Raw genomic sequence first — 23,567 nt, forward strand, 5'->3', positions numbered from 1 at the left:
AAACATACAAAAACCTATCTATTACAGTCAGGAGAGGGGCCTAACCACAATCTAAAAAGGAAACAAGAGAAAAGAAATCTTTCCAACCTATCTATTACAGTTAAGAACCTAACTACAATCTAAAATGGGGAAATATAATAAAATAAACCTATCTATTCTATCTATTACATTTGTTTATCTAATTACAATTTTTGTAAAAGTAAGAAAAAAGAAAAAGAAAATATTATTATCTATTATGTATCGAGGTATTTTTTTTTCACTAACTTTTTAATTTTATTCATTCGAGATCACGAATACATCGACTACCGGGAAAAACCCCAGTTAGTACAGCCTATGCACGTCCTACCCTAACACGCCTAACCGATGGCACCCCAAGTCTATTTAACCGGCACTCTCCCCGAGCCACCGAGGGAAGAGTGTGCTCAGTAAAGTAAACTCTAACCAGCTCTTGCGGATGAGAGACCCCCACATTGGATAATAAATCAGCAACCTTATTCGCCTCTTTGTAACGATGCTCAAACTGAACCCCCTCTACCAGGTGCCAGACTTGTTCCACCTCTCTTCTAACAGACCAAGGACAAAGGCATCGCCGCTGGAGTATGTCAATTAATAACATCGAATCCGATTGCACTATCCTGGGGAGAAATCCCTTTCCAAGACACAACTGAACACCCTTCAACATGGCCAACACTTCAGCACGAAGACTAGTAGCCTTCCCCAGGTAGGCCGAGAAAGCAACCAATAACTGCCCATCAGAGTCTCTAAGTAAGCCGCCTCCACCTCGCTCCCGGGTTTCCCTTAGAACAACCATCCGTATTGAGCACCATATCTGCTTGACCCCCTGCCCTCCACCGAACAATTCTGAACTCTTACAAATCAGTCGATTGAGCTACCCTTTCATAGAACAGTGAGAAATCGCTCACTTGGGCGGCCAGACTAAACTGAACCTCAAATGCCGATTTGACATCCTGGAAGACCGCTTCACATATCTCCTTTACACGAACTCCAGCCTCCTCAAAAACCGCTCTACACCTCGCCTTCCAAATGTTCCAACAGATAAAAACTGGAACAATGTCAAATACGAATCTCTGCTTGCCCCTTGGAGTAGGGGACATCCACCAATCAAACAAATGTGCTCGGAGACTATCGTACGAACTGCCAATACCACATATGTTCTGAAAATACGCCCAAACCTCCAATGCAAGCTGTCCCGCAGAAAACACATGCTCCAGTGTAGCTCCAGTGGCAAGCGCACAACAGAAGCACTTTGACACCAGCTGGAACCCCATCTCCCCTAAGATGTCATCCAACGGTAGTCGCCTCGTGAGCAAGCGCAGCATGAACAAGGACACTCTCAAAGGTATTCTAGCATGCTATATGCGAGAGAACACCAGTGACCTGTTGCGACCTTGGCGGACCTCCTGAAAGGCTGCTGCCAAAGTGAATAGCCCTGACTGCGTCGACCTCCAGATCACTTGGTCTGTCCCCCTTCCACTCAGTGCCGGTGAATGCATCACCTCATCCACAATGGTTGGCGGCAGAATCTATGACAACCGACAATTATCCCAGGTGCCATTGACCATAACATCGGAAAACGAAAGGCCCGAAACTACCAAGGCTCTAAGAAAAAGAGGCCCACTCCCCAACCAATTATCATACCAAAAATCGCAAGTCCCATCATTGAGCAACCATACCATGCATAATTCCACCTGGCGACTCACATTGACCATGCGCCTCCAAGTTGGTGAGGCAGCCTGAGAACTAACCACCTGACAAGGGTGGACCCCTTTATAGTACTTTGCCTGCATGAAGGTTGCCCATAGAGATGACCCTGTGCGCAAACCCTACCAAAGCTTACAAGAAAAGGCATTATATACATCGCAAACCCGCCGGAAACCAGCGCCACCTTCCATTACCGGGTAACAAAGTTGAGACTACTGAATCCAGTGGTGCTTAGTCTGCTCGGTCGAGGTCCCCCACAAGAAATTTGTGTAGATATGCTCAATACTCTTGAATGTAGCCACCGGAATAACTGCAGCAAATAGAAGGTGCGTCGGAAGTGACGGTAAAACATGCTTGATTAGCACTAACCTGCCTCCAGGCGACAAAAGTTTAGACCGCCAAGAGAGAATCCTTGCCGAGATAGCGTGACACACCTCCCCAAAGTACAAGGATTTGCACTTGCCAATGTATAACGGGAAACCCAGGTACCGGATCGGAAAATGCTGCCTTGAGAAGCCAGTAATCCGCTCAACTACCCTCCGCCTGGCGGGCGACATTGACGGGTGCACTAAGTATCCACTCTTCTGAACACTCACCAACTAGCCAGAGGCCAGTTGATACATTTCCAATACCAGCATAATATCCTTCAAAGAGCTAGAAGAGCTATTAGCAAGGACAAGCACATCATCCGCAAAAGCTAGGTGGGTGACCGGCGGACAACCCCTGGGTACCGTGAAACCCAAGAATCCCGACTGTGCAGCAAGACTATTGAGCCCCCGAGATAACATCTCCACGCCAATGACGAATAAGGCTGGCGACAGCGGATCTCCCTGATGGACCCCACGACTCGATTTGAAGAAACCATATGATGCCCCATTAATGATGACTGAGAACCAAACATTCGACATTAATCTCCAAACCATGTCAATGAATCTCTCACCAAATCCAAATTTGCGCAATACACTGACAATGAATGTCCACGAGACACGATCGTACGCCTTTGCCATGTCAAGTTTTAACTCTACATTTTCCCCCTAGCCTTTTTCCTAATCCCTGACATAAGCTCCTGAGCAAGGAGATAATTCTCTGTTATATTCCTGCCTTTGACAAACCCTGTTTGTTGCGAAGACATAATCTTGGGCAGTATACTTGCTAACCTGTCCGCCAAAATTCTAGACAGCACCTTGTTAAAAAAATTGAACAAACTTATCGGCCTATACTTAGAAAAGTCCTGGGGCCTTGGCACCTTGGGAATTAAAACAATGGATGTGGATGTTACAAAGCGAGGCAGCTCCGCCTCACAAAAGAAACTCAATACAGCATTATAAACATCCTGTGCAATAACATCCCATGCGAAAGTAAAAAACTGACCTGTGAAGCCATCAGGGCCTGCAGCACTATCCCCATCCATCTCAAATACCACCCGTTTCACCTCCTCCCTAGTTGGATCAGCATCAAGAGCTGCCCTGTCGCCTGTGTCACCATATTAGGGATTAAGTGCTCCCAATCACCAGCTGACCCCCCGGAGCCCGAGAACAATTCCGAGAAGAACCGCACAGTCTCATTGGTGATCCCCTCATCATCTTCAACCCATACGCCATTCTCATCCTTCACTCTATGAATCGCACCCTGCACCCTCCGTTGCTGAACCGTTGCATGAAAATATCTTGAGTTTCAATCTCCGTATCGAAGCCACTTTACTCTAGCCTTCTGACTCCAAAACTTTTCTTCATTTAGCAACGCGTGTCATAGCTCAGCTTGAGCTTTACTCAGCTCAACCTGCGCCTCCATCGAATCATCCTGCTCCGTGCTGGTTTCTGCTGCTAGCACATTCGCTTCCGCCCGCTTAACAACCTCAAACACATTCCCAAAAACTCCCTTGTTCCAGTCTTGGATGGCCCGCCTGGTACGCAGTAGCTTGGAGCACAGTATCTTTAACGGGGATCCAGAGCTCTCTGCTTGCCAAGCCTGGCGAATTACATCCAATAGTCCTGGGTTCGACGTCCAAACGTTTAAAAATCGAAATGCCCTAGGCTTGTTATCCATTCGCGACGCCAGCGAGATCTTCAGTGGCGCATGATCTGATGGATGACGGGCCAAGTGGACCACCGAGATTGACGGAGCACTCTCAGTAAACTCGCCATTGATTAGCACCCTGTCCAATATCTTCCAGATTCGTGTGTGCCCTCTCCGGTTATTACACCAAGTGAAACTGGATCCCAAGAACCCCGCATCAAACACTTCGGCCTCCTCCATGAATGACAGTAACTCCAACCCCTCAGATCTTGCCAAAGGCCGACCTCCGCGCTTCTCACTCGGGTCCGCAATGACATTGAAATCTCCGCACACGCACCACGACCTTGAGTTGGGCTTATCGGCCATTAAGTCTTGCCACAACACCCTCCGCTCCCCCAAGGTGCATTTGGCATGCACAAACGAAAAGCACAGGGACCCATCCATCCAGGGATGTTGGACCGATACCGTGACGTGCTGTGAAGAACTACCTACTACAGAACACACTAATGGAGTACTAAAAAATACCCATATATCAGCCGACAGGTTCACAACTACCGAATCAAAAGGCAATCTTATTTTAATTAAATCAATATGCGATACATCCATTTGGGCTCACATATTGCAACAAACATTAAATTGTGCATACGAATTAACTTTAGCAATCGTCTTAGGTTGGGAGGTTTCGTAACCCCTCTTATATTCCAAAATAGACCATTAATCATGGGGTAAAGGTTGAGAAGAATTTTGAGAGTGCATTACCGTAGACCGAAGCTGCCTGTCCGACGGGCCCGGAACCCGAACCCCTTTCTTTTTTGTCTGCTTGTTGCTGTGATCCATCACTCTGGACTAGTCAATATTCAACCTGAGCACGGTGTCCCCCATGCACGTGTGACGTCCCGAAGCCAGGCTATCCGTCTCCTCTTCCTCTTCCCATTCACTCACTGACCCCCAGGGCTCCCCACGCTGATCAGTAGAATGTCGTTTCTAGTCCCTAGCTGCTACCCCTTTACTTGCATTTTGCTCTCTTTGTGTTGGCCCAGCCACTGTTCCTGCAATCCCCAACTCTGCTACCTGACTGGACTCGCATGTAAGCTCTACCGTGAGTTCCCCAATATCAGCAACAGCTCGCGACTGCACAGCTGCAGCCGCACCAGGCCTGGTTTCCTCCCTCTGCATGCGTGGTTCTGGACCAGCGCATAAGTTTTCAGCAGTCGCCCACGTCTCCTTCTGGGCCACCGCCGTCTGCATCTCCGAAGTAGCTTACTGGATCTCAGCAGGCTACTGCATGTGGCACTCCATCTCAACCACCGCCGACAGCAGTGGTGGCATCCCATTGTCGTTGTCGCTGTCCTTGTCGCCCGCTTCCTCCCCGCAAGCCAGAACGTTTGTGGGAATGACCTGCCCGAACGCCTCAGTCTCGGCGTCAGGTGTGCAGATGTCCGTAGTCTTCCCCTGCCCATCAGAATTGCCCAGCTGCCCCTGCGACTCTCCGCCCTGAATTGGGTCTGCTACTCCCTTGCCATTGTCCCGTCCGTCTTCCAGATATATCTGTCTGGTTTTTCCCAAAGAAAGGAATAGGCAGCCCAGGAAACGCAACCCAGATCGGAACAATCGAAGGCTCCTGGTTACTCTTGAAATCTAGCGTCCATTTTGCTACAACCATTGGTGCGTTTTGGATGAACCATGTTCTGCGTAAAAACAATCTGGTGTAGTCCTCTTCCAAAACCGGTCTGATGAGAATGTGGCGATGGTCCAGCAGTCCCACAGCACACTCCCCCTTTAGGCCGAGGGAAATAAAGAACTTGCGTACAGCTTCCATTGAGGGCCTGAAAGCCGGGAACCTCCCCACCAGAGCATTCCGGTAAGGCGCAGCCAAGGTGATCATCTCCTGCCGCGAAAGACTGAGCGCAGGTTCCCCACGGTAAAGAGAAATTTCGCCGATGCCTTCATCAACCACTGCAGCAGCTGATCTGCCCGCCACAACTGCCGCGAAGCTTCTGGCATTGCCACCACCCAGATTCGGCGGCTTAGGATCCGCCATGCACAGGGATACGAGTTTTCTAGATTTATTTTCCTTTTTCGTGTAAACCCTCGTATTTAACTTTACCTCATTTAACATGAAAACCAAAAATTCGTATCGAGGTATTTAAGTACCTCCCTAATAATTATAAAATTTAGATTAAACACACATAAAAAATTGAATAGAAATTAAAAATAAATGAATAAAATGAGACATATAAATATATGTAAACACATAGGAGCACATAAAATTATGTAATTAGAATCTAAAGGATAATAGGGGTACCTTCATTTTAAAGTGGTTACTAAATGAGGTAAAGTTGCCCTATCTATACTCAAAATTAACAAAAGGATCACGACACCAATTTATTTGAAAATATTAAAAAATATATTAAAAATACTAAATTCTCATTTTATGTCAAACATATGAAAAAACTTAAGAACATCTAAAAATTACAAGTTAAATATATTCAATAGCAACATAATTAGCTATTAAAGAAAAGAAACAATCATAATAGAAAAAATAAAAAAGACAATAGGGATTAAATTGTAAAAATTAGAAATTTTTGGGATCAAAATATATTTTACAAAAAATTAGGGGCTAAAGTTAAATAAAGATAAAGTTTAGGAGCCAAAATGAAATTAAATTAAGGGCCGAAATGAAAGAAATAAAAAATTTTAGGCCACAATAAAATTACTCAAAAGATTAGGGGCTAAATTGCAAAATGTGTTACTAATTTTGAGCTCAATACAAACAATCTCGGTTTTTTACCGAAATACACCTCTCTATTTGATTTTTCACGTTGTAGACACCAAATTTTGAATAATTTTATGTGGCATCTATTTCATGATTTTCATTTTAGATTGCTTGCATTCGTTGTTTACTTTTAGTTTTAATTTTTAGTTTTAGCTTTTAAGTTTAAAATTAGCGTAGAGTTTTTAGAAAAAAAGAAAAGGAAAACATCAAAAATATGTTGTAGTCATCTTGTTTTTATTCAATGCTTTCTTGAAAAGAAAAATTCGAAAAAATAGGCTTTAATTGGATTGGAAAAATGAAAAAAAGAGAAAAAGGAAAAAGGAAAATTTGTTCGCAAAAATATGTTTATTTCTTTAAATTCAATCTTTGGGCACTTCAGTTATTTTTATTAAGTTATTTTGAGGAAAAAAGAAAATGATGGAAAAATGAAAAATTGGAAATTTTAAAAAATGGCCATTTTTGTTTAGTTTCTTTTGTTTAAAATTATTTTTGTTTTGTTATTATTATTATTACCTGGTTTGTGTAAATTTGTTATTATTGTTATTGTTATTTTATTATTTATATTTTCTGTAATCTTCAAGTTGTTTTCTTAAAAAAAAAAAAAAAAAAAAAAAAGAGAAAACGTTTGCGGCAGGCAGGCTGCATTCTTTTTTTGCAGCTTGCCAAGGACATTTCATGCGTGCCATGGAGGGGCAGGATGAAGGCAGAGGCTGGCCTTCATCCTGACCATTCAGTGGAGGGTTTAAGGAACTTGGAGTTCCATATAAAAGAGAAAAGAAAAGCATCAGCCGCAGGAGGGATTTTTGAGGGAGAGCATCGACGGGCAAACAGAAAAACTAAGCAAGGGTTTTAGAAAGGGGGTTACGGGCGAAACAAAAAATGGGAATTTGAGGGAGACGACGAAGATGCAAAAAGAAAAACACAAAAAAGGGAGCCGTAGGTGAGAAACAGGGGAGGCTGACGGCCGGGAAAAGTAGAGAGCAAAGAGGGAGCTTCGGCTGGAAATCTCAAAGGGAAAACAGAGGGGCACCGGGGAGAAAGGATGAAGCTTGGTCTGAGAGAAAAGAGAAAGGAAAACAGAGGAGGAAAGAAAAGATGGCCGACGAAGAAATGAAACAGAGTGACGGGGAGAGAGCCGCGTGCAAAGCTGCGATAAAAATCGAGCAAGGAAGGTTAGTCCGAAGAGTTTCCTGAACCACCAGTCTGCATCCGCTGCTGCTCGCCGCCACAACGTCGGACTCCACCACTGCCGCCCGCGAATTACCACCGTGAGAGGCCATTGTTCGGTAATTTCTTCGTCTACGCTTCAGTTTTCATTTAAGGTGTGACTTCCGTGAAAACTTCCGTGGAATTGGTATTCCATTTTTCACACTGATTGTTCATGAATTGCTGAATACATGTGCTTTATATGATTGGGATTCTTTTGGTTCTGTTAATTTTGAGGCCGATTATAACGTAAATTGGACAAAAGGTTTGCTGGAATTTTAATGCCCCTAATTTGCTCGATGGAATGCCTGAACGAAAATTCTAATTTAAAAATGATTTATCTGCATTTGCGGGTGACACAAAAGGGTCAGGGAGTTCTATGCCTGTCCGAATGGTTGATTGCCATAAAAAGCAGAATTTGAAGGGTTTTGTTTTTCTTAATTTCCCTTTTGCATTAGCTCGATTTAATTACTTGAATTTGAATGAACCCAAACTTCAACATTCTGATGTTCTGTCTGCGAAAAAGTTGAATGGAAGCTGGTGTGTTTTTTGATCTTCAATGATTTAACATTCATGATTGGGGTTGTGTTAGTTAAAGGGGTTTGAATTTATAAAAGGGGTTTCATTTGATAGATTCACAGGCTTCAGTTTGAGTTGGTGCACGAATAAGCTTTCAATAGCACTAACCCAGAAATTAGCAATGAAGAAGAAAGCCTCTGCGAAGCATGAGAATAAATGTCTAAAAATTGCAATTTAATCCCTCATTTTCTGTCTAATTTCATTGTGGCCCAAAATCTGGAAAAATCGAACTAATTTCACTCTTTTGAGTTTAATCCTCTGTTTGCATATTTTATGTGATTTTGTTGGGATAGATTAATTCTTGTTTGCAGGTTATAATTGAGGTTTATTACTTTTATTTGATTTCATCATGTTGGGTTCAATAAAATAAGTGATGTGGGCTAAGAGTTTTTTTTGTTGTTTGGGTTTAAGAAAGTGGGCTTAGTTCATGATGTTGGGGTTTTGGTTTGGGCCAAAGGGGTAGAAGCCCATCGGTTTTGTTGGTTAATTTTTTTGGGGCCAAAATAGCAGATTGGCCTACTTCTCTTACCTTGGGTTTCCCATTGGGCTGGGAAGCTTTTGGTCCAAGCAAATAAAGGAAATGGCCCAATGTTTTGGTCCATTAAGAAACCAGAAAATGTTTTTGCAAATCAGTCCCTAAATTTCTCCTTAACTGTATTGTGGCCCTGGACATTTTCAACTTCTTTCAATTCGGTCCTTAATTTAATTTCAATTAGGTCCCTGAACTTTATTTGTCTTCAATTTTGACCCCAAAACTTTGTTCATTTTTGCAATTAAGTCCCTTCTTCTTTTGACTTCTTAAATGTGGGTTGTTGACATGATTACTTGATTCAAATTCATGCTTATTTTTTAGCCTTTGTGATTATTTGCCAAATAAATTGGTACCCTGACCTTTTTATTGTTTTGAAACTAATATCTCATGTACTCGATTTCCATTGCAAGGGAGGTAACTTCTATATTCTTGAGTTTATTTTTCCTACGTGCTCCTACGTGTTATGTGAATATGCATGTCTACTTTGCTTTCTTTGCCTTTCTTTAATTCCTTTCATTTTCTTTATTTACTTTTGCTTTTTATTTAAGTTATTCATTATGGGGTATGTGTACACCTCTTGGCTTGTAATAGTTAGGGATTTAATTATTTTATTCCTTTTCCCCCTTTTAGATTGTAGTAGGGTCTCCCTAATGTAATAGATAGGGCTTGGAGGAGCATTCAATGAAGACCTATCGAAGACGTGTGCCTAGCTAGCAAATGTAATAGTTAGGGCTTTAATTGCCTTATGTGTCTTGCCTGCTTAGTTGTTACATGTTAATTTGCTTTATTAGGCTCTTGCATCTAGTCGAGCATGCTAAGTGTTATGTGCTACGTGTTTATAAGTGATTTGCATGTCTACTCGCTTTTCATGGTGTGGATGAATGGAATGGATGAATGTACGTCACCACACTAGTCCAACGCTAGTTGTGGCTTCTTTTATTGTTTCCACTAGTCTAATGCTAGTAGGAATTCATAGAAAGGGCTAGTCCAACGCTAGACCCAATAGGATTTTTCCTTTGTTTTTCATTAATGCATTATTTGCCTGTTCACTACATATCATGCATTTTTTCCTTAGTTTTATCATCTGGCATGCTCCTCGATTCCCCTTTCCCCTCACTTTAGGTCTTGCATCTCATGCTAGTTAGGGTACATTTGCCTGAAGAGTCCCCTTAAATATGGGATATAGACGAGTGTGGCTTTTTCTAAAGCCTTAGCACGCTTGTATCCTCTCTATAAAAGGGCAAATTGAGTCACGATTTAGGTCTCCCCGTACCCAATATGCATGAATTCCCTAGGCTCATGCATTCTCAATCCACTCTATCATCACATTTTCACTTTTGTCTCATTTGCACACATGCACCTTTTTATCACTTTCACTTGCACACGAACACTTTTTTATCTTCACTTGCACACGAACACTTTTATCTTCACTTGCACACGAACACTTTTATCTTCACTCGCACACGAGTACTTTCATCTTCATTTGCACACCGACACTTTCGCACTTTTCTTTAAATTGCATACATGCATTTTTGCCCACTTGCACTTGGAGTATATATATTTGCATTCAAAGACATTTGCACACCTCCACTTATATCGTATTTTTATCAATCTCCCACTTCACAAACTCACATTTTCACATAGCATGCATTCCACTCATTTTTACGTCATTTAGGATTATGTGTGACCTCTCCAAAGGATCATTATTGGGCTTCACAATTAATGTGATTGGCACCACTCAACCTTTGAAGAGAAATTTCCCCCATGTCCCCCTAGGTCTAGGTTTTTGCATTCATATAGACATATCCAACACGCGATACATACCTTGGGTAGAAAAAATAGGAAAAATTGGTTTAAGTCACGCAACTAGCCTTGGCTAGGTCGAAGGGGTGCCTTGGATTTTTATCCTTGCCTTCCCCTTCGTCAAATGTGACCCCCGATCCCTCTTTTTGGTTACGTAGACCCAAAAGTTCTTTAAAAGGGTTTATTTACTTTTTTCATTCAAAAACAAAAAACCATTTTTTGGGTGACTTGGTACACCCTAACCCTATACCAAGTGGCGACTCCATTTTTGATACAAAAAACCCTTTTTGAACTTTATATGGCCAAACCGTCGCATTATCAAGTCCCATGGCCTTTTACTTTTCATTTACACACGTTCACATTCCATTACACCACTCACATCTCACACCACGCACACATTCACACAACACGATTCAAAAAGTGGGGCGCGACAGTTGGCGACTCCACTGGGGACTTCCTAAGTGGGTCCAAGCATTTGACTTAGCCATTCGTTTCCTTTTTCTACCCTTTTTATGCATCGCATTTGGATATTAGGGTTGCATTTTCCATTTTTAGGACCCTTTTCCTCACGCGCGTATCAAACTATTCCCTCACTCACGTACGTGTGATTGGTTGATTGGATGTATGTTTACTTGTTTATCTCGCGCTTGCATTGCATTTGGGGGGGGTGTCACCTTTAGAGCCTCTCGTGGTTCTCAACCCCTTCCCTCAAAATTGGAAAACACTTCATACGTGCACGTTTACTTGCTTTTATCCCATTTTATTTTATTTTTCGTGGGCGTTTCCCACACCGCCTTGTAGGATTAGGATCGATTGCCTTGGGTAGGCGGCTGGTGTGCTCTGCGCCCATAGCGCTACCTAAGGGATCACTCGAGCCACCGATCAAAGGCCTTGGGAGTGATGACCCTTCGCCTTTAGGTCTGAAGGCTTGGGAGCCGAAACCTTATCGAGTCTAGATGCATTAGTGAACCCCAGCCTCATGCATCCATGTTAGAATTTTCCTAGGTTAGAGTCAGCCTCACCCTATTTTAAGCACATTAGGCACGAGGGAAGGGGTTCCACCCCTCTTACTTGCTTTATTGTATTTCTTTTTCTTAATTGCTCCCAATATGTTATGTGTATTACCAATTGCACTAACCATTCTTTTGTTTTCTTGGCTTGCATTCATATGCCCTAGCAATAAGAGGCCCTTTTGGCACTCTTTTAGTGACCTACCCACTAGATAACTCACATGTTTAAATTTCAGTCATTATACTTAATAAATACATTTCATTTTAGACCTTTTTCCCCCCGATGCATTATTTATGTCCCTTAGGTCATATTTGTCACATATTTACATCGCTTTAATAAATGGCATCATGCATAAACCATAGAAAGGGAATGCCACATAGGGAATCCCGTGTTTAGGAATAAGCCACCTTGTGTCTCGGATACTTAATCCAGTGAGACTTGCACGTTTACATTTTTGTACCATCCAAAGGGGAAGTGCACAAGGTAAGGTAGGATCCGATCATTTTCATAGAGTGATCTTTGGAATATGAGCATCTAATAATCACTTTTTGGCCATTTTAGCAAAAATTGGTAAAAATCCCTTGCGTGAAGGACATTAATTTGAAGAAATTCACAAATGATTCCTCCTGTTGAGACGATAAATGAATTGAGGCCAAAATTTGATTTTTAGAATGTCATAGACCAATGCACTTCAATAATTTTGGAATAACCAATGGCCGGACAATTCAACCAATCCATTTTGCCAATTCATTCAATAAGTCATCAATTCGTTTGACCAGGTTACCCTTTTTAGGGTTACCTGGTCGATTTTCAATAAATTATCAATTCAATTGACCAAATTACCCTTTTTAGGGTCTTTTGACCAATTTACCCTTTTTAGGGTCATTCGGTCGCTTTTGAATAAATTAACAATTCAATTGACCAAATTACCCTTTTTAGGGTCTGTTGACCAATTTACCCTTTTTTAGGGTCATTCGGCCGATTTTTGAATAAATCCCTAATTCAATTTCATTCATTTGACCAATTTACCCATTTTTAGGGCAACCGAGCCGATTTTGAATAAATCAAGTTTCGTTCAATCTATTTGATCAATTTACCCTTTTTAGGGTGATCTGATTAATTTTGGATAAATTTCATTCAATTCATTTGACCTGTTTCCCTTTTAGGGTAATTCGGTCGATTTTAAATAAATTGTCAATTTCATTAGGGTTTCATTGTCAAATTCCAAATTGGGAAATCTAGTCAATTTTGAAGAAAACCGTCCATTGCATCCAATCACTTGATCAATTAGGGTTTTGACCCGTAATTCACTGAGAAATTTTATCAACGAATTCCAATCTCTTTGATAGGAGTTCGTCAAGGTCAAACCCATGCGTTTTGCAAATCAAAGGTGATCAATCTATTCGGACGTTGTCCTCATTTTGACAAATCTCTCGTCACTCCAATGGCCAAATTTTTCAAATTATTTTTCACTCAATGAGTTGATCAGATCCGTCAGGTATGGTATAGTGCTTACCCTAGAGGATTGCATTTTCATGCTAGGCCTACCCTTGGCATAAAAGGGCTCCCCCATAGGACATGCATACCGATTTTGCAGTTTTGCCTACTAACTCGGGGTATTTTTCTTTTGTTTTCCCCTCCCCTGCATTCATAAAATGTTTCAATAAGGCGAAAACATTTTTCTATATCTGATGATAATTTTGGTCCAATAAAGTTTGAAGGTTACAACTATTATTTGATTCTTGGGTAGATCTTGCCACGGAGACATGAAAGATCCATCTGAAGGCTCTAGGCCAAAATCTCTGAGAGGCTTTATAATTGTTTTTCAAAGGAAAATTCTGTTTATTTGATGTGTTAATACATTTTTGCTCTAAAAGGAAGGGAGACAAAAAGAGTATATATGTGGGGCTCTTTAGAAGTTTTTTCTTCTCATTTGTATCATAATTGAACGAGAAATTTTGTTTCAAATTTTTTCAGCAATAAAAATTTTTGGACAATTATTGTTTTTTATATTCATGTACATTTCATTCTTTATTCTTACTCATTGGAGAGTTCATGATGAATTTTGAGAAATAAAACCAAATTGAGATTTTTTCCAACCTCAGTCTGAGGATTCACAAGTGTATACTCTCTAAAATCTTCATGCATACCAGGTGGGTGATCCGAGCTGTACAATAAAAGTGCTCAAAAATAAGAGAGGTCCTTCAAAAGGCCCAATGAGATACCTTTTCTCCTTCGCTGAACAATTCGTGTTTTGCCACTTCTATTGACCCCATTGGGGCAACCTTTACTTGGAAAGATGTCCATAGTGTCTAATTAGACTCAAATCACATCTAAGTGAAAGCGAAAGGGTGCATTATTCTTATTTGTTTTGAAAATTTGGAATGATACTTTGAGCATTCGTTTCTCTACCCATACAGATTTTATCATTTGCTCTCCCGTTTGAGCCTTTAAAAGAATAACTTCGTTTCAAATAAGTGCCTTGATGATCACAACCCTACATGGGAAAATTTTTCGAATATCAAAAGGGGGAATGGATTCTCAATGAGCGTTTCTTTACTTTGGTTTGTCATGAAACGTAAGAATGATGCTTTGGCCATCGTTTCTACCATTTAAACACTGGTTTATCCCTTGCATCCTCATTTGAGCCAAAATTACTGGTCCTTTTCAAAGCACTTATGATCGCCCCCCACACTGGGGAAGAAGATTGGAGAATTTTCCAAAAGAGAGAGAAAAGCCAAAATGCTAAGGCTAAAAGGGAGAGAACCGCAAATTGGAAATTTGAATCTATCTGGGTTCCAATTTTGAAAAAAAAGAAAAGGAAGAGTTTTGTCCGCGTCGATCGCCTATGTTTCACAAATATGGATGAACAAGGGTCTTCCTCAGTCAGTTAATTCAGATACATGCCAGAAATTTCGCATTAATGAAAGTTTCCTTTCAGGGTTATTGTAAGGAACGGAATACAAGTCAGGCCATCTTCTTTTCCAATCAAACATTCTATCCCTAGTTATCCTTTTTGAGCCTTCAGAATAAAATACTTCATTTGGCAACCCCTGAGAATCGCAAACCCCACACTGGGGCACGTTGGGTTGAAAAAGGAAAGTTTCAAGAAGTGAAAAAATGAAATGCAACAAAATCAAAAGCAAAAGAAGAAAAGAGTACTTCAGTTCAAAAATAAACTGGGGCAAAATTTTGTGAAAGTTCAAAAGAATGGCAAAAGGCCGAAAAGTCAAAAGAAAAAAGGAAATGAAAGTGAAAAGCCTCAATTGAGCAAAAACTGAGGCAAATTCTGATTTTACCCTAAAATAGGGTTTGGCGCAACAATGCGATCTCAGATTCTTCAAACCACTTTTGAAATCCGTTTTCAAGCCTTAACTTTTCTAAGCACCCCACCTGACCCCATTACAAAGCCGAAAGTCCTGACTTCTGTTCTTTGCACTGGCCTTGTCAAGGAAATCTCTGATGTCGAAAATTTTAGCTGTATTTCTGAATTGATTAGGTGTGAGGTTGACACTGCTCTTCATGTGAAACCCCGCGAGGGTATTTTTGAAAAGGGGGAAAAAGAAGAGAAAAACGAGCAAAATGAATGCAAAAGAAAGATGCAAAAAGATTTGATGCTGAAAGACCCTGTTGGGTGATGATAAAAAGTTAAACAAAGTCCAAGAATCTGGAGTCCAGATGAGGGCAGTGTTGAAAAATGCGATCTTCGGTGCAATGTCCTTTGAAAATTATTTCTTTAGCTATCGTTTTCAAGCCAAATTACAAGCTAATAAAGTCCATCGTTGACTTATTCCTTCGTGACAATCCAAAGTGAGGATTATGCTCATAAAAATCCATCATAAGGGTATAACCAGATTTCACATGTTTAGCTATCATTTCTACCCAAAAATTTTGCAAGCCCATGAAGCTTATACGTTGACTAAGTTTTCTTAAGAAATAAGGGTGACAAACTCTTTGCTTTCACTAAGATATGGTATTGAAGGGATTACATACCATCTGAGCACATGAATAAGACAAATCTTGACCTCCCATTTCCGAATCAGAAATAACGCCCATTACCCAAAGCTTCGATGCTAAGGTAAGGAAGAAATCTCTTGTAATTTGGCATTATTTTGAGGAATTCATCATGAAATTTTCTTTCTTACAGTGTTCGAATAAATGGAAAGTCATCCAAACCAATTTTTGCAATCAAATGGGCCCATACTGGGGCAAAATTTTTATTTGCAAGATTTCACAAAATAAGCCCACACTGGGGCAAATTTTTATAGTCCATTTGAGGATTTCGTCAAAGACTCAAGCAAGACTTTCAAATCAATCATGCTGTCCTTTTCATGAAAATTCGAATGCATGTAAGCCCCCTGTGCAGGTATTCATAGTTGAAAATTGACGAAGGAGCATCCGGTGATGTGGAAGGCCGATGCCGAAGAAAGAGAAGAAAGAAGGGAAAAGGGCCCTACACTGCGGCAAATTATTTTTGAAAAGATTCTCTCGAAAAATCAGAAAAATTCAAAAGTCAAAAATCAAAAATCAAGTTCAAATTTTTGTTTCTTGGAAAATCAAATGTAATTTCTTGTATCTTGACAAGATCAAATCCAATTTCTTGATCAATTGGATGGCAGGATTGGGTCTTATCCCACTGACCATTCACCAAATCCCGTTGGGCCTGGACTTCGTGCCGCCAACATTTCAAACATCAAGTTGGGCCTGGATTTCGTGCCGCCAACTCCACAAAAGTCACGTTGGGCTTGGTTTTCATTTAACCACCGTTAGCATTGAGTCTATCTCATTAACGCGTGCGTTTCTTTCACCACCGTTAGCATTGAGTCTATCTCACTAACGCGTGCGTTTCTTTCACAACCGTTAGCATCGAGTCTATCTCACTAACGTGTGCGTCTCTTTCACCACCGTTAGCATCGAGTCTATCTCACTAACGCGTGCGTTTCTATTTCACCACCGTTAGCATCGAATCTATCTCACTAACGTGTGCGTTTCTTTTCACTCTACCACCGTTAGCATCGAGTTTATCTCACCGACGTGTGTGTTTTATTCAATAATCTCGGCAGGACCGGGTATAATCCCGCTGACCGTTTTTATCAAATTGGGACCGGGTTTTATCCCGCCAATCTCGGCAGGACCGGGTTTAATCCCGCTGACCGCTTATCTCACATTGGGACCGGGTTTCATCCCGCCAATCTCGGCAGGACCGGGTTTAATCCCGCTGACCGCTTTTTATCAAATTGGGACCGGGTTTCATCCCGCCAATCTCGGCAGGACCGGGTATAATCCCGCTGACCGCTTTTTATCAAATTGGGACCGGGTTTCCTCCCGCCAATCTCGGCAGGACCGGGTATAATCCCGCTGACCGCTTTTTATCAAATTGGGACCGGGTTTCATCCCGCCAATCTCGGCAGGACCGGGTATAATCCCGCTGACCGCTTTTTTCGTTGGGACCGGGTTTCATCCCGCCAACCTTGGCAGGATCGGGTATTATCCCACTGGTCGATCATCATGGCAGGTTCGGGTTTAATCCCACTGACCAATTCATTACTGGGGCAAATCTGTAGATACGTTCTCAAATAAAGTCTTATACAGTTTTCTTCATACAATCCCATTTGAATTTCCTATCTCTAGTCAATCCCAATTTTATATTTCTGTCCGGGTCTATCCCGTGGGTCTATCCCAATTTTACATTTCTGTCCGGGTCTATCCCAAATTTAAATTCCTGTTCGGGTCAGTCCCGATTTCAAAAATTCTTGTTCGGGTCAGTCCCGATTTCAAAATTTCTGTTCGGGTCAGTCCCGTTTTAAATTCTGGTTCGAGTCAGTCCCGTTTTATTTTTCATGTTCGGGTCAGTCCCGTATTAGAATTCCTGTTCGTTGGATTTTTTTGCAGCCCAATAACACAGGTAAGTATTTGGTGTCTACTTCTTTGCCTCAAGTTTTTTCAAAACTCAGACAAAGAGGGGCAAACTGTAGACACCAAATTTTGAATAATTTTATGTGGCATCTATTTCATGATTTTCATTTTAGATTGCTTGCATTCGTTGTTTACTTTTAGTTTTAATTTTTAGTTTTAGCTTTTAAGTTTAAAATTAGCGTAGAGTTTTTAGAAAAAAAGAAAAGGAAAACATCAAAAATATGTTGTAGTCATCTTGTTTTTATTCAATGCTTTCTTGAAAAGAAAAATTCGAAAAAATAGGCTTTAATTGGATTGGAAAAATGAAAAAAAGAGAAAAAGGAAAAAGGAAAATTTGTTCGCAAAAATATGTTTATTTCTTTAAATTCAATCTTTGGGCACTTCAGTTATTTTTATTAAGTTATTTTGAGGAAAAAAGAAAATGATGGAAAAATGAAAAATTGGAAATTTTAAAAAATGGCCATTTTTGTTTAGTTTCTTTTGTTTAAAATTATTTTTGTTTTGTTATTATTATTATTACCTGGTTTGTGTAAATTTGTTATTATTGTTATTTTTATTTTATTATTTATATTTTCTGTAATCTTCAAGTTGTTTTCTTAAAAAAAAAAAAAAAAAAAAAAAAGAGAAAACGTTTGCGGCAGGCAGGCTGCATTCTTTTTTTGCAGCTTGCCAAGGACATTTCATGCGTGCCATGGAGGGGCAGGATGAAGGCAGAGGCTGGCCTTCATCCTGACCATTCAGTGGAGGGTTTAAGGAACTTGGAGTTCCATATAAAAGAGAAAAGAAAAGCATCAGCCGCAGGAGGGATTTTTGAGGGAGAGCATCGACGGGCAAACAGAAAAACTAAGCAAGGGTTTTAGAAAGGGGGTTACGGGCGAAACAAAAAATGGGAATTTGAGGGAGACGACGAAGATGCAAAAAGAAAAACACAAAAAAGGGAGCCGTAGGTGAGAAACAGGGGAGGCTGACGGCCGGGAAAAGTAGAGAGCAAAGAGGGAGCTTCGGCTGGAAATCTCAAAGGGAAAACAGAGGGGCACCGGGGAGAAAGGATGAAGCTTGGTCTGAGAGAAAAGAGAAAGGAAAACAGAGGAGGAAAGAAAAGATGGCCGACGAAGAAATGAAACAGAGTGACGGGGAGAGAGCCGCGTGCAAAGCTGCGATAAAAATCGAGCAAGGAAGGTTAGTCCGAAGAGTTTCCTGAACCACCAGTCTGCATCCGCTGCTGCTCGCCGCCACAACGTCGGACTCCACCACTGCCGCCCGCGAATTACCACCGTGAGAGGCCATTGTTCGGTAATTTCTTCGTCTACGCTTCAGTTTTCATTTAAGGTGTGACTTCCGTGAAAACTTCCGTGGAATTGGTATTCCATTTTTCACACTGATTGTTCATGAATTGCTGAATACATGTGCTTTATATGATTGGGATTCTTTTGGTTCTGTTAATTTTGAGGCCGATTATAACGTAAATTGGACAAAAGGTTTGCTGGAATTTTAATGCCCCTAATTTGCTCGATGGAATGCCTGAACGAAAATTCTAATTTAAAAATGATTTATCTGCATTTGCGGGTGACACAAAAGGGTCAGGGAGTTCTATGCCTGTCCGAATGGTTGATTGCCATAAAAAGCAGAATTTGAAGGGTTTTGTTTTTCTTAATTTCCCTTTTGCATTAGCTCGATTTAATTACTTGAATTTGAATGAACCCAAACTTCAACATTCTGATGTTCTGTCTGCGAAAAAGTTGAATGGAAGCTGGTGTGTTTTTTGATCTTCAATGATTTAACATTCATGATTGGGGTTGTGTTAGTTAAAGGGGTTTGAATTTATAAAAGGGGTTTCATTTGATAGATTCACAGGCTTCAGTTTGAGTTGGTGCACGAATAAGCTTTCAATAGCACTAACCCAGAAATTAGCAATGAAGAAGAAAGCCTCTGCGAAGCATGAGAATAAATGTCTAAAAATTGCAATTTAATCCCTCATTTTCTGTCTAATTTCATTGTGGCCCAAAATCTGGAAAAATCGAACTAATTTCACTCTTTTGAGTTTAATCCTCTGTTTGCATATTTTATGTGATTTTGTTGGGATAGATTAATTCTTGTTTGCAGGTTATAATTGAGGTTTATTACTTTTATTTGATTTCATCATGTTGGGTTCAATAAAATAAGTGATGTGGGCTAAGAGTTTTTTTTGTTGTTTGGGTTTAAGAAAGTGGGCTTAGTTCATGATGTTGGGGTTTTGGTTTGGGCCAAAGGGGTAGAAGCCCATCGGTTTTGTTGGTTAATTTTTTTGGGGCCAAAATAGCAGATTGGCCTACTTCTCTTACCTTGGGTTTCCCATTGGGCTGGGAAGCTTTTGGTCCAAGCAAATAAAGGAAATGGCCCAATGTTTTGGTCCATTAAGAAACCAGAAAATGTTTTTGCAAATCAGTCCCTAAATTTCTCCTTAACTGTATTGTGGCCCTGGACATTTTCAACTTCTTTCAATTCGGTCCTTAATTTAATTTCAATTAGGTCCCTGAACTTTATTTGTCTTCAATTTTGACCCCAAAACTTTGTTCATTTTTGCAATTAAGTCCCTTCTTCTTTTGACTTCTTAAATGTGGGTTGTTGACATGATTACTTGATTCAAATTCATGCTTATTTTTTAGCCTTTGTGATTATTTGCCAAATAAATTGGTACCCTGACCTTTTTATTGTTTTGAAACTAATATCTCATGTACTCGATTTCCATTGCAAGGGAGGTAACTTCTATATTCTTGAGTTTATTTTTCCTACGTGCTCCTACGTGTTATGTGAATATGCATGTCTACTTTGCTTTCTTTGCCTTTCTTTAATTCCTTTCATTTTCTTTATTTACTTTTGCTTTTTATTTAAGTTATTCATTATGGGGTATGTGTACACCTCTTGGCTTGTAATAGTTAGGGATTTAATTATTTTATTCCTTTTCCCCCTTTTAGATTGTAGTAGGGTCTCCCTAATGTAATAGATAGGGCTTGGAGGAGCATTCAATGAAGACCTATCGAAGACGTGTGCCTAGCTAGCAAATGTAATAGTTAGGGCTTTAATTGCCTTATGTGTCTTGCCTGCTTAGTTGTTACATGTTAATTTGCTTTATTAGGCTCTTGCATCTAGTCGAGCATGCTAAGTGTTATGTGCTACGTGTTTATAAGTGATTTGCATGTCTACTCGCTTTTCATGGTGTGGATGAATGGAATGGATGAATGTACGTCACCACACTAGTCCAACGCTAGTTGTGGCTTCTTTTATTGTTTCCACTAGTCTAATGCTAGTAGGAATTCATAGAAAGGGCTAGTCCAACGCTAGACCCAATAGGATTTTTCCTTTGTTTTTCATTAATGCATTATTTGCCTGTTCACTACATATCATGCATTTTTTCCTTAGTTTTATCATCTGGCATGCTCCTCGATTCCCCTTTCCCCTCACTTTAGGTCTTGCATCTCATGCTAGTTAGGGTACATTTGCCTGAAGAGTCCCCTTAAATATGGGATATAGACGAGTGTGGCTTTTTCTAAAGCCTTAGCACGCTTGTATCCTCTCTATAAAAGGGCAAATTGAGTCACGATTTAGGTCTCCCCGTACCCAATATGCATGAATTCCCTAGGCTCATGCATTCTCAATCCACTCTATCATCACATTTTCACTTTTGTCTCATTTGCACACATGCACCTTTTTATCACTTTCACTTGCACACGAACACTTTTTTATCTTCACTTGCACACGAACACTTTTATCTTCACTTGCACACGAACACTTTTATCTTCACTCGCACACGAGTACTTTCATCTTCATTTGCACACCGACACTTTCGCACTTTTCTTTAAATTGCATACATGCATTTTTGCCCACTTGCACTTGGAGTATATATATTTGCATTCAAAGACATTTGCACACCTCCACTTATATCGTATTTTTATCAATCTCCCACTTCACAAACTCACATTTTCACATAGCATGCATTCCACTCATTTTTACGTCATTTAGGATTATGTGTGACCTCTCCAAAGGATCATTATTGGGCTTCACAATTAATGTGATTGGCACCACTCAACCTTTGAAGAGAAATTTCTCCCATGTCCCCCTAGGTCTAGGTTTTTGCATTCATATAGACATATCCAACACGCGATACATACCTTGGGTAGAAAAAATAGGAAAAATTGGTTTAAGTCACGCAACTAGCCTTGGCTAGGTCGAAGGGGTGCCTTGGATTTTTATCCTTGCCTTCCCCTTCGTCAAATGTGACCCCCGATCCCTCTTTTTGGTTACGTAGACCCAAAAGTTCTTTAAAAGGGTTTATTTACTTTTTTCATTCAAAAACAAAAAACCATTTTTTGGGTGACTTGGTACACCCTAACCCTATACCAAGTGGCGACTCCATTTTTGATACAAAAAACCCTTTTTGAACTTTATATGGCCAAACCGTCGCATTATCAAGTCCCATGGCCTTTTACTTTTCATTTACACACGTTCACATTCCATTACACCACTCACATCTCACACCACGCACACATTCACACAACACGATTCAAAAAGTGGGGCGCGACAGTTGGCGACTCCACTGGGGACTTCCTAAGTGGGTCCAAGCATTTGACTTAGCCATTCGTTTCCTTTTTCTACCCTTTTTATGCATCGCATTTGGATATTAGGGTTGCATTTTTCATTTTTAGGACCCTTTTCCTCACGCGCGTATCAAACTATTCCCTCACTCACGTACGTGTGATTGGTTGATTGGATGTATGTTTACTTGTTTATCTCGCGCTTGCATTGCATTTGGGGGGGGTGTCACCTTTAGAGCCTCTCGTGGTTCTCAACCCCTTCCCTCAAAATTGGAAAACACTTCATACGTGCACGTTTACTTGCTTTTATCCCATTTTATTTTATTTTTCGTGGGCGTTTCCCACACCGCCTTGTAGGATTAGGATCGATTGCCTTGGGTAGGCGGCTGGTGTGCTCTGCGCCCATAGCGCTACCTAAGGGATCACTCGAGCCACCGATCAAAGGCCCTGGGAGTGATGACCCTTCGCCTTTAGGTCTGAAGGCTTGGGAGCCGAAACCTTATCGAGTCTAGATGCATTAGTGAACCCCAGCCTCATGCATCCATGTTAGAATTTTCCTAGGTTAGAGTCAGCCTCACCCTATTTTAAGCACATTAGGCACGAGGGAAGGGGTTCCACCCCTCTTACTTGCTTTATTGTATTTCTTTTTCTTAATTGCTCCCAATATGTTATGTGTATTACCAATTGCACTAACCATTCTTTTGTTTTCTTGGCTTGCATTCATATGCCCTAGCAATAAGAGGCCCTTTTGGCACTCTTTTAGTGACCTACCCACTAGATAACTCACATGTTTAAATTTCAGTCATTATACTTAATAAATACATTTCATTTTAGACCTTTTTCCCCCCGATGTATTATTTATGTCCCTTAGGTCATATTTGTCACATATTTACATCGCTTTAATAAATGGCATCATGCATAAACCATAGAAAGGGAATGCCACATAGGGAATCCCGTGTTTAGGAATAAGCCACCTTGTGTCTCGGATACTTAATCCAGTGAGACTTGCACGTTTACATTTTTGTACCATCCAAAGGGGAAGTGCACAAGGTAAGGTAGGATCCGATCATTTTCATAGAGTGATCTTTGGAATATGAGCATCTAATAATCACTTTTTGGCCATTTTAGCAAAAATTGGTAAAAATCCCTTGCGTGAAGGACATTAATTTGAAGAAATTCACAAATGATTCCTCCTGTTGAGACGATAAATGAATTGAGGCCAAAATTTGATTTTTAGAATGTCATAGACCAATGCACTTCAATAATTTTGGAATAACCAATGGCCGGACAATTCAACCAATCCATTTTGCCAATTCATTCAATAAGTCATCAATTCGTTTGACCAGGTTACCCTTTTTAGGGTTACCTGGTCGATTTTCAATAAATTATCAATTCAATTGACCAAATTACCCTTTTTAGGGTCTTTTGACCAATT

The 23,567-nt window shown here is 40.6% G+C and overlaps 1 protein-coding gene across 1 annotated transcript; it reads right to left on the reverse strand.

The window, feature by feature from the left end:
* Nucleotides 1-331: 331 nt before the first annotated feature.
* On the reverse strand, nucleotides 332-1,289 carry LOC140009907 (uncharacterized). The gene is made up of 2 exons (XM_072056247.1): nucleotides 924-1,289; nucleotides 332-841 (listed from the first exon to the last, which is right to left on the reverse strand). The coding sequence occupies exons 1-2, from the start codon at nucleotides 1,287-1,289 to the stop codon at nucleotides 332-334; spliced, it is 876 nt and encodes a 291-aa protein (XP_071912348.1).
* Between the last annotated feature and the right edge of the window lie 22,278 nt (nucleotides 1,290-23,567).

This window comes from Coffea arabica, chromosome 6e (assembly GCF_036785885.1).
Source record: "Coffea arabica cultivar ET-39 chromosome 6e, Coffea Arabica ET-39 HiFi, whole genome shotgun sequence".
Lineage (NCBI taxonomy): Eukaryota > Viridiplantae > Streptophyta > Magnoliopsida > Gentianales > Rubiaceae > Coffea > Coffea arabica.

Bases quoted from the DNA above. Each gene is read 5' to 3' on its own strand.
- LOC140009907 (XM_072056247.1), bottom strand. From the start codon at position 1,289: ATGGGGTTCCAGCTGGTGTCAAAGTGCTTCTGTTGTGCGCTTGCCACT. The intron at 842-923 runs GTGAGCGATTTC...GGTGGAGGGCAG, and splicing joins AGTTTAGTCTGGCCGCCCAA to GGGGTCAAGCAGATATGGTG.